General features: G+C 34.8%; 1 protein-coding gene across 1 annotated transcript in view; it reads right to left on the reverse strand.

Annotated features, from left to right (window-relative positions):
* Positions 1–4,602: 4,602 nt before the first annotated feature.
* Positions 4,603–14,583, reverse strand: part of LOC101889276 (tripeptidyl-peptidase 2) — a 251,316-nt gene continuing 241,335 nt past the window's right edge. Inside the window, exon 17 of the mRNA XM_005174804.4 lies at positions 4,603–6,202. Coding sequence (XP_005174861.1) covers positions 5,993–6,202 — 210 coding nt within the window. The 3' untranslated portion in view covers positions 4,603–5,992. The remainder of the gene's footprint in view (positions 6,203–14,583) is intronic.

Below are 14,583 nucleotides of genomic sequence, written 5' to 3' on the forward strand. Positions count from 1 at the left end.
AAACGATGTGGGCGGCAGACAAAAGGATTGAGTATTTTAATGGCTTAGTAGGCGATATGTTGACAATTTTTTACAATAAAAGGTTTATCCTCATCTACGCAGGTTGCTAGATGGCATAGACCGATAAGTTTGTTGAAATACTACGGACTCTACCTTTTTGGGGAAAATGTCAGAAGGAGTGATCCAATTTAGGATAATTTAAAACGTGATCTTCTCTAATATAAAATATTGAAATAAACTAAATTATGTAAATTTCTAATAGGCAGTTATCATCTTTGGTGTTCCTTCAAATTTTGATTTCATAAAAAAAAATATTAAATAATTTAAGGGCAAGGTCCAACTTATGTTTTTTCTTAAATATTGCGATTTTATTACGAATTTTTGTTGATAACAAAATTATTTTTATAAAAATGTTAAACACTTTAAAAGCGAGTTAAAAAGTATCAGCCGGTTTGGCCGTCATATGCATACCTTCAGCCAATGTTCGATGATTTAAATATATTTTGACTTCTATTATGATTATTCAAATTGTTGACCCTCTAAGGAGCAGGTCCCTAAGGAATAGACCAATATTATCCATTTCTTATCGGACCTAAGTAAATACGATATAAATATTGTGACGTGCCAGGCTTGGACATTATTGACTACTTCCTCTTCCAGTACTACAAAAATGTACAAATTTTCAACACTATAACAGATTTTCCCTTTATAAAATTTAATCCGGTAAAGAAAGTCGACTTTATGATACCCTACACCACTTTGCTAATTTAGTAGATCTCCGCATAACAATTAAAAGTTTTTATGGGACAATTCAATCATACACGCTATGATTATAATTGTAATTTAAAGTTCAAAGGACTAAATATGCCGAAGCATTTCTATCTTTTAAATTCGGACATGTGTTGCCCATTTGGTGCACAAATAATTTAAAATTGGATAAAAATATATATGGGAGCTATATCCAAATCGGGACCGATCTCGATAATATTTGGCAAAGATATTTCTGAGCTGTATTTGATATATTTCCCTGAATATCGTTGTTACGGAGTGCATATTACGGCTGTGGGTAACAAATATAACAAATCGGATGAACAGTATATATGGGAGCTATAGCTATATCTGAACCGATCTTCACCAAATTTTACATACTAGCTTCTTCATATTCGGTCGTAAGTGCCAAATTCCATCCCATTTGGACAAATATTAGACGTTTGGTGCACAATAAAAGGTAAATCGGACGAAGTTATATATGGGAGCTATATCCAAATCTGAACCGATCTCAATAAAATTTAGCAAATGTATTTCTGAGCTATATTTGATATATTTCCCCAAATATTATTGTTACAGAGTGCATATTACGGCTGCGGAGGACAAAAATAACAAATCGGATGAACAATATATATGGAAGCTATGGCTATATCTTAGCCGATTTCGATCAAATTTGGCGTACTTATTTTCAAGTCCAATCTGATCGTAATTCCATGCTATTCGGACTGATATTACACGTTTGGTGCACAAAAAAGGGAAATCGGACGAAGATATATATGGGAGCTACATCTAAATTTTGACCAATTATCTACAATTTCAATAGGGTTCGTCCTTGGGCCAAACCAATGATTTGTGCAAAATTTCATCTGGATAGGACAATAAATGCGAACCGTACTTTGTTTACAAAAATACATGGACATACGGACGGGCGGACATGCATAAATCGACTCAGAATGTGATTCTATGCAGATCATCAAAAGGAACTATGGGTCTATCTCGTTTCCTTTTGCCTGTTACAAACAAATGAACAAAGACATAATACCCTGACCACCTTGTGGTGTAGGGTATACAAATTTCAAAACGAGACGATCCTAGCAGGATCTGGCACAGACCAAGTTTGAGGTGCAGAACTATTATAAATCTTATTAAAATCTATTGTAATAAATTTATCATCAAATATTGTTTTATAAAATTAATAACTTTGTATTACATTTTATTAATATTTGTTTTCTTTTTATTACAGGGCAGGAAAAGTGAAGCTTATTTGGCGCCTGATGATCTCTGCAATAAAATTTCAAATATTAAAAATGTATTAAAAATATTCCAAAATATACAAATAATAAACATTTATTTTTCTTTAAATCCACGTTGTCCAAGGCATTTTGTTTGCGCCATAAAGTATGCTTTGAAATAAGGTTCAAGAGAGATATATATCTTTAAAGAGCGACAACACTGGCAAAGACATGCGGATAGGGCCATCTATTGAAATACATGATCGAAAGACGCAAAATTTGATTCGATTTTGTACATTTTCATAGGTTGTTAAAGTGGAACATGGCTATGGCGAGGTAGTTTTTATAAATCTTCAAGATATTGCACATATTAGAGGCTTCTTTTCGATCTACGTGTAATTACATTATTGACGGTTATAAATTTTTTAAAAATAATTTAATAAAAAAAAAACAATTGATTTATTGCAAATTTAAATTTTGTGATATAATAAACCTACCTTAGACAAATGGAACATTCTTTGGTTATACAAAAGGTTTTTAAGGTAGAGTGTAAGTAATTGCCCCATTTAGTTTAGAAATTGGTACCGCAGTAACGATTTGCAGGACATATACCGGATCGAAAATAAAAAATCGTTTACTTATGTTTTTGTGCAACAAACAGCACATTCGCGGTTTGTTAGTTAAAAAAGCTATAATTGAAAGTTAGTGAAAGTTCGCTATGTTTTTGTGAGCCCCGTAGGCCTTTTTAAACCCCATGATCATTTCAAAATGTTCTAAAATTTTTATAAAAATTTCCAGAATTTTTCTAAAAATTTTAAAAAAATTTTATAAAAATTTCGCGATTTTCAAAAATTTTAAATTTTTTTATTAAAAAAATTAAAAAAAAAACTTATAAAAAAATTAAAATTTTTTATAAAGAAATTTAAAAATGTTTTATAAAAAAATTAATTTAAAAAATTGTATAAAATACTTGACAATTTTTTTATATATTTCGAGATTTTTATTAATTTTGATTACATTTTTATTTAATATGTGTGGAAACTTAAGGTATCATTACATGGGTAAGACATTCAAAACATATGAAATTTCCTGGTACAGCTTCATAGGGCTTATATTTAAACGTTCGGTTATATAAAACTTTTTAAAGAGGCAGGTTCTACCCACCCAAATGCCAGATTATAACCAAAGTGCTTGGAAACTGTAACCGGATCTTCCTAAATTTCGTTAATTAACAGGCACCATTTTATGAATGATGTATGAAATAGTGATCTTATAATGTGTGCTAAGTTCCAATCGTGTGAGTACCTCAAATGGCAAATTACGGATACGTCTAACACCGCAATCATCAATTTACAACCAATTTATATAGAAAATGCACTTATAACTCCCGATTAAAATTCAGAGGTATCGTTATTGAGGGATATACTGATCATATTTTATGAGAAGAAACGTGCCTTGTGAATGTGAAATTACAGTAGATTCGGCTAGAAATTCTAGCTAAAATTTTAGAATGCCGAAAATCAGGAGATGTTATTATCCATTTTTAATAAAAAAATTCTAAGCTCCAAAATATGGACTCGATGTTGGCTTAAAAATGAATCATTAAATCGTCTCAGGATTTTAAAGTGGTGAATATTTTAAGGTACCTTATTCTGAAGAGAATAAAAATAGTAAAATTTGGATAACTCTGAAGTCTGTTTCACACAATTTAATTTATTTTTGAACCGTATTTTGAAGGGCAAACAACTTCAACAAACTTCAATGTTCAAATATGTTTGTTTTTTCGACCTACACTTCTATAAATACAAGCATTTTGGCTCTTAGGTTTTCGACTTTAAAAACCCGAAACGATAGGAGCAATTCCAAAGTTTACACCATTTATTTCGAATTCGGTGAAAAGGGTGAAAAAATTATAGAAATGTAAAGTATTATATGAGACCAATTACAAATGTTCATATTTTAGGGCTCCCGCAATTAAATAGAGTACTTGTACATCATTTGCCATTTTTTTTAGCTCAATCTACTCTTATTCCTGTGCCGCAAGTGTAACTAACGATTCTGTCTGCTAATATTAATTCTTCTTTTTTTATTTTCTTTCAGAAAAGTTCGAAAAATTCAGAAAATTATTTATTTTGTACAATTTAAAAAAAATAGGTATTAACTGGGCCCACTGTAAATAAATTGTCAAATTTTGTAAATTATAAAAATATTTTGCCTTTTTCGATCATGCGTTTCAATAGATGGCGCTATTTTCATGTAATTGCCAGTGTTACCGGCTATTTCTCAAAAACATGTCTTGTTGAGTAAATTTCAAAGCATACTTTTAGGCGCAAAGTAGTTTAGTGCAACTTCAGCAAAAAATGTTTTGATGGAAATGCTACTGTTTAAAAACATTATTTTTTTAGGAAAACATAATACTTACCTCCCTCATTTAAAGACCAAATCCTTCCCTTCCATACTCACCATAAAACTTTCTTTTATTGTCCCCTAATTTGTAATGTCTGGCACATTTCTCAAAGAAAATCCTAATCTTTTTATGACAATTACTGTCTGTGCGGACACAAAAAGTGACCCTGATTTGAGAAAAAAACCAACACACAACTAAATTTGTTATAATTGAGTTTATTAAATATGTTTTATTAAAAAAAAGAAAGAGGAATTCAACTTTATTGTAATTTGTCAAAGAAGAAGAAAGGAAAGGAAAGAAAGTAAATTTGAAAATAGGAAGCAAAGAATAAATCAAAAAAGTGAAACCGAAACTCTAAGCAAAGAACAGGGCAGCATGAGGATCCGGTTTCAAGATTATGTTTTTTTTTTCTACAGAGTTCATTATTATTTGATTTTTTTTCTCCTTATTCTTTTTGAGTTAATGCTTTTTTCTAAGGTTGATTAAAAGTTAATAATAAATGTTTATAATTACTTTGTTGCCTGTTATTACTGTGTGTATTTTACTCTCAATTATAAGTGAACAGCAGCAGCATCAGCAGCTGAAGGAGCATCGAAGTGAAAAAAAGAGTTGAAGCGAACAACTTCTGAAGGTACAAAACAACAAAGTTATTTGCCTTGAAGTATGAGGGGGGCTGGAGGAGGGAGGGGAAAAGTTCACCAACAAATGGGGGGCAAAAGGAAAATAAAATCAGAAAACCAAAGTAAAACAATGTCCCATGTTTGTGGCGTTTATGTGTGAGGGTGTTTGAGCCCGGTTTAAGGCATAGCCTGCCAAGTGGAAAGTTGTTGGCACAACAAAAGTACAAGTGAGGCGACTCGCAGTGAGTGGCAAGTTGAATAAAAATAAGTTCATTTGATATTCACAAAACTTTTAATATAACTAAAGAATGAAGTCAACATTCTTAATAGTTTTAACGCCATGTTGTCTTTTGCCAGTACCAGGAGAGACATTGGAGGAGGTTGTGTTGCAGAGGGTTTCCATGAAGTTATTTGTTTAGATGGCTGTGCATTGGCTTAGAATACAAACTTAATTGTGGCAATGGTACCAATGGAGGAAGAACTTAAAGGATGGAGGACATGTTTGTTGGTTTACTGCTTCCTGCAGATTGTTGTGCCACATTGATGATCACAATGACGCAAAGCCTTTGCGTAAATAGAATTAGTTGTTATATGGTTGTTTATTGCTGTAGTTGTTGTTTGTGTTGGTGTTGTCACCACTGTTGCTGGTGTTACTCTTCATGTTTCGGTTGTTCGCAGTGATGATGATAATGTTGTTGTTGCTGCTGTTATTATTATGGTACTTGTTGTTCTTAAAGTGGTTTCTAAGGACATGTTGGTTGGTTGGTTAGATGGCCAAGAAGCAACTCCTTGCTTGTCGGGTGGTTTTTTGATTATGTAGATATTTTTTTGGGGGTTTGTGTGGCATCCTTTTCGCAGCCACTTTACTTCACAACGACTATCTCTCCATTACTTTTTAGCTAACTTGCACTTCTCTCGCCTTCCTCTACTCCTTCTCCTCCTCCTCCCCCACTTGCGACGACAATTTAAAACAACCGATAACTATGGGGAAAGGTTGACACTGTCAAACGCTGCACCACCGCTTGCAAATGTTCATATTTTAGGGCTCCCGCAATTAAATAGAGTTCCTCAAAGTTTTCACGATTACGTTTCTCATCGCAAAGTTTCTGCAAGTACTTGTACATCCGACCATATTGCTCATGGACATAAGCGTGCCATAGAGAGAATTGTATTACCTGTTTTGAATGGAGAAAAAACAAAATGGAAAAGAATGAGAAAAGGAATGAAAGGGCAATCAAAGAAGTTGACAAAAAAAAATAATAAGAAATCGTTCAATAAAGCACTGCACACAATGAAGCCGGCAGTGGACGGAATACAATAAAACTTAAACTAGCCATGAATAGATGGCAAATAAAGATTGTCAAGAAGGTGATTTTGTGTAGATACAGGGTAACTCCGGTGGTGTTAAACAAATATAATTCAAATGATTTTTAAAACAAATAAAAAAGCATTAAGTTCGTCCGGGACGAACTTTTAATATCCTCCACCTTAGGGTAATGGAAACACTAGAACCAATTATGACCCACAAATACCATTTTTTTAGATATATTCGTGGGAAAATTTGGCAAAAATCATTAAAATACCGAATATCGGGAGATACCGCTATACAGTGTCATACAAAAGCGTGGACCTACATATACAATATGTCGCCAACGGAGCTAGAACTCATTATGACCAACAAATTCCAATTTTTAGACAAATCCGTGATAAAATGTGACAAAAACCATAAAAATATACCGAATATCGGAAGATACCGTTATATGGAGGCTATACCAAAGAGAGGACCTATACATACAATGTTTCGGCGCACGAACTAGGACCCATTATGACCTACAAATACCAATTTTCAGACAAATCCGTGTAAAAGTGTGGCAAAAATCATCAAAATACCGAATACCGGGAGGTACCGTTGTATGGGGACTATACCAAAACGAATTGACCGAATTTTCAATACCAACCATCCTAGACACAATACAAATTATTCTGCTGAATTTTGACGCTCTGCGTCAAATAATGTGGGCTGTATCGTGATTTCAACAGACAGACAGACGGACATCGTTAAATCGTCTTAAAATTTTATGCTGATTATGAATATATATACATTATGGGGTCTACGACGAATATTTAGGGATGTTACAAACGGAATGACAAAGTTAACATACCCTCCTTTCCAAGGTGGAGGGTATAAAAATAACAGATTTTCTATGAAAAACGGAGATACCGTTTTTTGTGTGAGGAATGCTACAGCAACATCACTCTAGCATTTACTGAACATACCCCACATAAACAGTGCTCCTTGTCATTCTTCCCCCTTTGTTACTCTCTTTCTCTTGTTATGCTAATTGTCGAAAAAAACAACAACAATTGGTTAAGAATGCCGTTGTCACTTGCTTTAATATCATTAGAGCAAGTACAGCAACAATAACAAAACAGAGAGAAAGAGAGTTGTGAATTAAAAAAGAAATAGAATTTGAGAGTGAAAACCAGTATTGCAATAAGAAGAGGCATCAGTAGTGCAAGAAAAAAGGCACTGTTTGCTTAGAAGAAGTTAATTGGAAATTTGTCAGTTTATTTTTGTAACAATTGAGAAATGTCCATTGGAATATTAATAAATACATTTTAATAGTTAAATAGAAAAACGATATTGCTCCAGCAGAAAGTACAGGGTAAGTACAAGTACAGTACATAAAAAACAGCAACAAAGTCAAACGCCATATTTTTATTTTTTTTTTTTAATTTTATTGATTGAAAGTAAACAAGAAAAAAAGCCCTCCACCATTTGGAACGAATTTGGCAGTTCTCAAAAACAAAATTCGTTAAAAATTATGTTAAAATCGTAAAAATACCGAATGTAGCTGTAACATTAGGGTCTATACGACGACATTAACCTGCAAAGGTAACATTTGTCATAAGCCATTACAATATTCAAATGCGAAAACTAACAAGAAAAAACAAAAAAAAAAAAAAAGTGAATAAAGTAGCTAAAAAATACCGAATATCGGGAGGTACCGTTATATGGGGGCTAAACGAAGACGTGAATCTGTACAGATAATGTTCTGTCTTTGGCTGTAGTATCCATTACGAACTTTAAATACCAAATTTGAAACCATTCCGGTGAAAAATATCGCTAAAATCATCAAAATACCGAATATCAGGAGGTACCATTATATGGGGGTTATACCAAAACGTGGACCTACATGGCCCGTTTTCAATACCAAAAGTCCTGCAGACATAATATACGATTGAGTAAAATTTTATCAATCTACTTCAATTCGTTCGGAAGATAGAGTGATTTCCACAGACGGACGGACATCGCTAAATCGACATAGAATTTTATGCTGATCAAGAATATATATACTTTGTGGGGTCTAAAATGTAGGGTCTAAAATGTACACCATACCAAATGTGGGGTCTAAAATGTGCACCATACTATGGTGGAGGGTATAAAAAGGTCGGAATTAGCATCAAATTTTAGAATAAGTTAAGATTTGTTCTACTTGGTCACTTTGGCACGAATTATGGCCTTCAATGACACCGTCAAACGCTACCCGAATGTTGATCTGCGGTATTTTGGCCCATTCCCCGCGAAGCGCTTGCTTGAGGTGATCGACACTTTGGTATTTTTTTATGCCAACCTTGCTTTCCAAAATACACAATAGTCCAACAGATTGGTATCCGGAGATTTTAATGGCCATTGTGCGCTGGAAATGAAGCGAGGAACCTAATTTGGTAATCATTCTTGGGTGGCGCGTGCTGAGTGCGATGGTGCTGAGTCCTGTTGGAATGTAGAAGGTCTGTGGTCAAAATGTTTGCGTGGCCAAGGCTTTAATACACCCTCCAGACTATTTTCGCTATAATATTCGCCATTTATTCTGATGCCACGGTCGATTAATACGAGCGGAGAGCGACCATCGGCTGTTATGGCGGCCCACATCATCACCATGGACGGCGCTTGAGATCTGGTGGCCAACCAAAGGTGCACATTATCAGCGGACCTCTTTGGCAAGAAAACACGATCATTTGTTTGTTTACAAACTGCTGGACAATGAATGTTTCCTCATCGGAGAAAACTAAATTCGGCAGTTCACCACTTTCGGCCAAGCGAAACAACTCTTTTGAGACTATTTTCTTTCTGTTGCGGTGTAAGTTCTTGCACTTTTTTGGAATTTCAATGACTGCAGCCCGAGATCACTTTTCATTATTTGCCGAATGGAATATTGCGATATGTTCAGCTCACGAGACATTTTTCTGTCACTACGACACGTATATAATGAGCTGTCACAGGAATAATTTTAACAGCTATCGGACGTGTGGCTTAGAAATGACAGCAGTCTGAATTTGGTTGCATTTTTTTCATCTCACCCTGTATTTTGCAACATTTAAGCTAGAGGTTTGAAATTTGATAGAGATCTTTGGATTAAAACCAGAATCATTGATACAAAAAACGGGTCTTATCGGTCCACTTTTTGGAATAGCCCCCATGGAAGGATAACTCCGATTTAAGATGTTTTTTTTAAGTTTTTGCCATGTTTCCCATTTAATTTCGTAAAATTTAGGTATTTTAAGTTCTTATGGTGTAGAAAAAAATTCCTTGAATTCATTTTGGTACACCCTGTTTAAATCTGCATGTAAAAAATTCCAAAGGGTACTAAATGGCATATCTAAGGATTGCAATCAAGATTAAATGCTGTTACATACGCACACAGAGGGCGTTACTTAAATTGTCCTACTACAACTAACTAACTAACTAACGACTGGGTTAACAGTAGTTTTTACACAACAACAATAACAAAAGCAAAAAAAATGAACAAGAATCACAAAGAAGTGGCAAAGAATTACAGAATGAAACCTCCCCATATAATGGAGTTTAATACCATCATCAAATAAATACATTAAAAAGTTTCACCTGGGCACATGGCTTCTTTTCTTTGTGCCTTTGAATTTACTTTTCAAAAGTTTCGAGTGTGTGTGTGTGTGTGTGTGTACGTGTGTGCGTCTCTTCTTTGGTTTCTCGTTTTTTCTTTTCATCCCAGTTTGTTGTAATGCGATATGTTTGCGAGTGTATGGGTGTGTGGGTGGTAGAGTATCATTGTGTTGAACAACGCCTAGTAAATTATGTTCATCGCCATTCCTACACTTGTTGTTGTTGTCCTTAGCTTGCCGGAAATACACTGTTGTTCATAGCTATGGCGACTTTAACAAGCCCAGACGGCGAGTGGCAATCGGGCAATGTAGGTTTCAGCGAAGCCTTTGTGCTCAGCAAGTGTCATTTTTTAATTGGCTTTTTAGCTGAAAATAAATCTTTAGAAAGGGGTGGGAGGGATTGGTGGCGTGCAGTGAAGCGGGTCACAATAAACCAACAACGATTGCCGCTTATTGTCATCATTAAAAGAAGTAATTGAATGATTTCGAAATACTTTCCAGCGAAATGAAAAGCCATTTTAATTGACAACCGTAAACGTGTCAGGAGGTCTATTTCCAATGAATCCTGGACAATGTTTTCCATTGCAGTTAATAATATTTTGAGGAATCTGGCTATTTTTGAGAATGCTGGTAAAAAACAAGTAAAAAAATCTTTAAGTTCGACCGGGCCAAACTCCACGTTACGGCATTAAGGAAACATTAGAGCCCATTATGACCCACATATACCAATTTTTAGACATACTCATGGGAAAATGAGCCAAAAATCATCAAAATAACGAATATCGGGAAATACGGCTATATGGGGCTATACAAAAACGTGGACCTATGCATACAGTGCTTCGCCAAAGGATCTAGAACCTATTATGACCTACAACTACCAATTTTCAGAAAAATCCGTGAAAAAATGTGGTAAAAATCATCAAAATACCGAATATCGGGAGGTACCGTTATATGGGGACTATACCAAAACGTGGACCTATAATTACAATGATTCGCCACATGAACTGGGACTCATTATGACCTACAACTACCAATTTTCAGAGAAATCCGTGAAAAAATGTGGCAAAAACCCTCAAATTACCGAACATCGGGAGGTATCTTTATATGGGGGCTATACCAAAGGGTGGAGCTATACATGCAATGTCTCGCCACATGAACTGGTACCCGTTTTGACCTACAAATACCAATTTTCAGACAAATCCGCGAAAAAATGTGGCATACATCATCAAAATACCGAATATCGGGAGGTAACGTTGTATGGGGACTAGACCAAAACGTGGACCGATATAACTCATTTTTAATACCAACCATCCTAGACACAATACAAATTACTCTGCTAAATTTTGGCGCTCTGCGTCAAATAATGTGGGCTGTATCGTGATTTCAACAGACAGACGTACAGACAGACTGACGGACAGACGGACATTGTTAATTCGACTTAGAATTTTTTATTTAAGGATGTTACAAACGGAATGACAAAATTAATATACCTTCCTTTCCAAGGTGGAGGGTATAAAAATTGTAAGCGCTTGAAAGATCTTGAAAAAAAAACAAGTAAAAAATACCTGTCAATTTTGCCGACCACTTTTAGTTTAGTTTAATTAAATTTTAACATTCGTTATGATTATTCGACCTGTTGATCCTTTATGGGGAATGGGGTTCAAAGGACTGGGCCATGTTGTGTATTTCTTATCATGACCTAAGTCTGATATAAATGTGCCAGATTTGAACCATATTTTTTTGGAGAAATAAGAAAAGTGCGTGAGGGTCCTGTAGCAATAGAAGATCTGTAGAACATCTTCGTGCCATAGAAGACCTGTAGTGTAGAGGGTCTTCTAGTTATAGAAGATCAGTAGAAAGTCTTCTAGCTCTAAAAAATCTGTAGAAGGTCTTCTTCTGGCCATAAAACACCAATGGACGGCATTTTAGCCATATAACACCGGTATAGAGTCTTGTCCTGTTAATTTTTGTTGTTGCTACAGGAAATATGTAGAAGGTCCCCTAGCCACAGAGGACCTATGGAGGGTCTTCTAACCTAAGAAGACCTGTGGATGGTCTTCTGGCCATAAAAGACTAGATGAAGTTGTTTTAGTCATAGAAAAACTTTAGATGGTCTCTCTAGTCTTCTAGCGATAGAAGACCTGCAAAAAATGTTTTGGCCATAGAAGTCCCGTAGAAGACCTAAAGAAGGTCTTACAACATAAGAAGACGTGTACATATATAGTGGATTGATTAATCGACTTCATCTGATACTGATAAAAAAATAATAAAATTTATTTTCCAATTTTATGCGAATAATTAATAAAAAATTTAAATCTTTTGTGGGGGAGGTACCAGAAGGAATGAACCGATATGTTCCATCTTCACACCAGATAATGTGTTAGTAGCATTATTGAGATGTGCGAAATTTGAAGAGAATCGAATGCTTATTTCGCAAATTATAAGAGTTCTAGTTATTCAAAATTTTCACCCTTTGTGGGGGAGGTAGCAGATAGAGTGGACCGATATATTCTATCTTCACAATAGATCTTGTGTTAGTAGCATTATTGGGATGTGTGAAATTTAAAGATAATCGGATGCTTAATTCGCAAATTATAAGAGCTATTATTATTCAAAATTTTGACCCGTTGTAGATGAGCTACCAGAAGGAGTGGTCTGATATATCCCGTCTTCACACCTGATTATGTGTTGATAGAAATATTGGGATGTGTGAAATTCGAAGAGATTCGGAAACTTATTTTCGGAATTATAAGTGAAATAATTATTCAGAATTTTGACCATTTGAAGGAAGGTACCAGAAGGAATGGACCGATATTTTCCATCTTCACACCAGATGGTGTGTTTGTTTTTGCGATTTTTAATATTTGAAGAGAATAGGATGTCTATTTCGTTTTTAAAAGAGTTATATTTATTCGAAATTTTGATTCTTTGTGGGGGAGGTACCAGAAGAGTGGATGGATACTCCATCTTTAGTAAACATATTAGGATATAAGACATTTGAAGAGAATTAGATGCTTATTTCGCGTTCTATGAGCATCATAATTATTCCAAATTTTAACCCTTTTATGTGAGAGGTACCAGAAGTAGGGGTCGCATATATTTCATCTTCACACCTGATTATGTGTTGATAGAAATATTAGGATGTCTGAAATTTGAAGAGAATCGGACGCTTATTTCGCAAATTATAATTATTATTCAAAATTTTTACCCTCTGTGGGGGAGGTGCCAGAAGAAGTATTCCATCTTCACAGCAGATCTTGTCTAGATATAATGAGATATGTGATATATGAAGAGAACCCGATGCTTTATTGGGATCTAATAATCGTTTTGTTTATTCAAAACATTGACACTTTCTGGGGGAGGTATCAGAACGAATTGACCGATCTCTACCATCTTCATAACAAATTTTGTGTTGATAGAAACATGGAATCTGATGTTAATTTCGCATTTTATAAGCTTCATAGATATTCAAAATTTTGACCCTTTGTGGGGAGAGGTACCAGAAGGACTGGACTGATATTCACACCAGACTTCACACCATACCTTGGGTTAATAAAAATATTGTGATGTGTGTAATTTGAAGACAATCGGATTCTTAAATCTCATTTTATAAGAATTGTACATATTCAAAATTTTTACACTTTGTGGAGGAGGTACTTGATGGAGTGGGTCAATATTTTCCATTTTCGCACCTGACCTAGCACTGATGCAAATATTAGGATTTGCAAAGTTGGAGCAAAATCGGATTATGTTTTCTCTTTCTGTGCAGCAAAATATTAATATATTGAAAATTTCGACCTTTTGTGGGGGAGGTACCTGAGGGAGTGGACCGATTTTGCCCATCTCCGAACTCGATCTAAGTTTGATAATAATATTAAGATGTACCAAGTTTGGACCAAATCGGATACTCCCTTCGAGAGTTATCGTGCGTACCAGACAGAGATACAGACGGAGATCCACTCCAAATGTCCTGAAACGAATTTGATCTAAAGAGACCTAGGGTCTAAACCAGTTATATGACATGATATAGTTATGATATATACCCTCTCTAGCTATATGACTGGAGAATATAAAAATGTTTATAGAATTCCTGTTTTTCCTTCGAGTTCGATTTCAAATCTTAATTCAGAAAAATACCCTTTGACTTTGTTCAAGACTATGAATGTAAAACACCATTGAACAAGTTTTTTTTTTGTCTGAGAGCCTCCAAAACCCCTTTTGGATGCTTCTTTATTAACATAATTCCCAACTTCCAATTCTCCACACTGGCTTCCTCGTCATTTCCTCATTATTTCCACAGATTTCCATTTCATCCACGTGTTACCGAAATTATCTGATAATTGCGAATTACTTTCCACACAAATTGCGAGTAAAGCCATGGGGCGTATTAGTAACGGGTGAATTAATGTAATTTTGAATGTCAGAAATTGATATCCATTATTATCATTTGCCTTCAGGCTATCAGCAGCCATAACAGGATTGATTCCAAAACTGGCAGGATAAAGCACTAAATGAAGTGCTCCCACTGAAAGGTTTATTGAAAAGAAAAAAAAATCGTCTATCATTGTATGTGTGAGCGGGGTATTTTACAATATCTATTTCGTTGGAATTCGTCATCAACTTTTAACGATAT

This window comes from Musca domestica, unplaced genomic scaffold (assembly GCF_030504385.1).
Source record: "Musca domestica strain aabys unplaced genomic scaffold, Musca_domestica.polishedcontigs.V.1.1 8, whole genome shotgun sequence".
NCBI classification, from domain to species: domain Eukaryota; kingdom Metazoa; phylum Arthropoda; class Insecta; order Diptera; family Muscidae; genus Musca; species Musca domestica.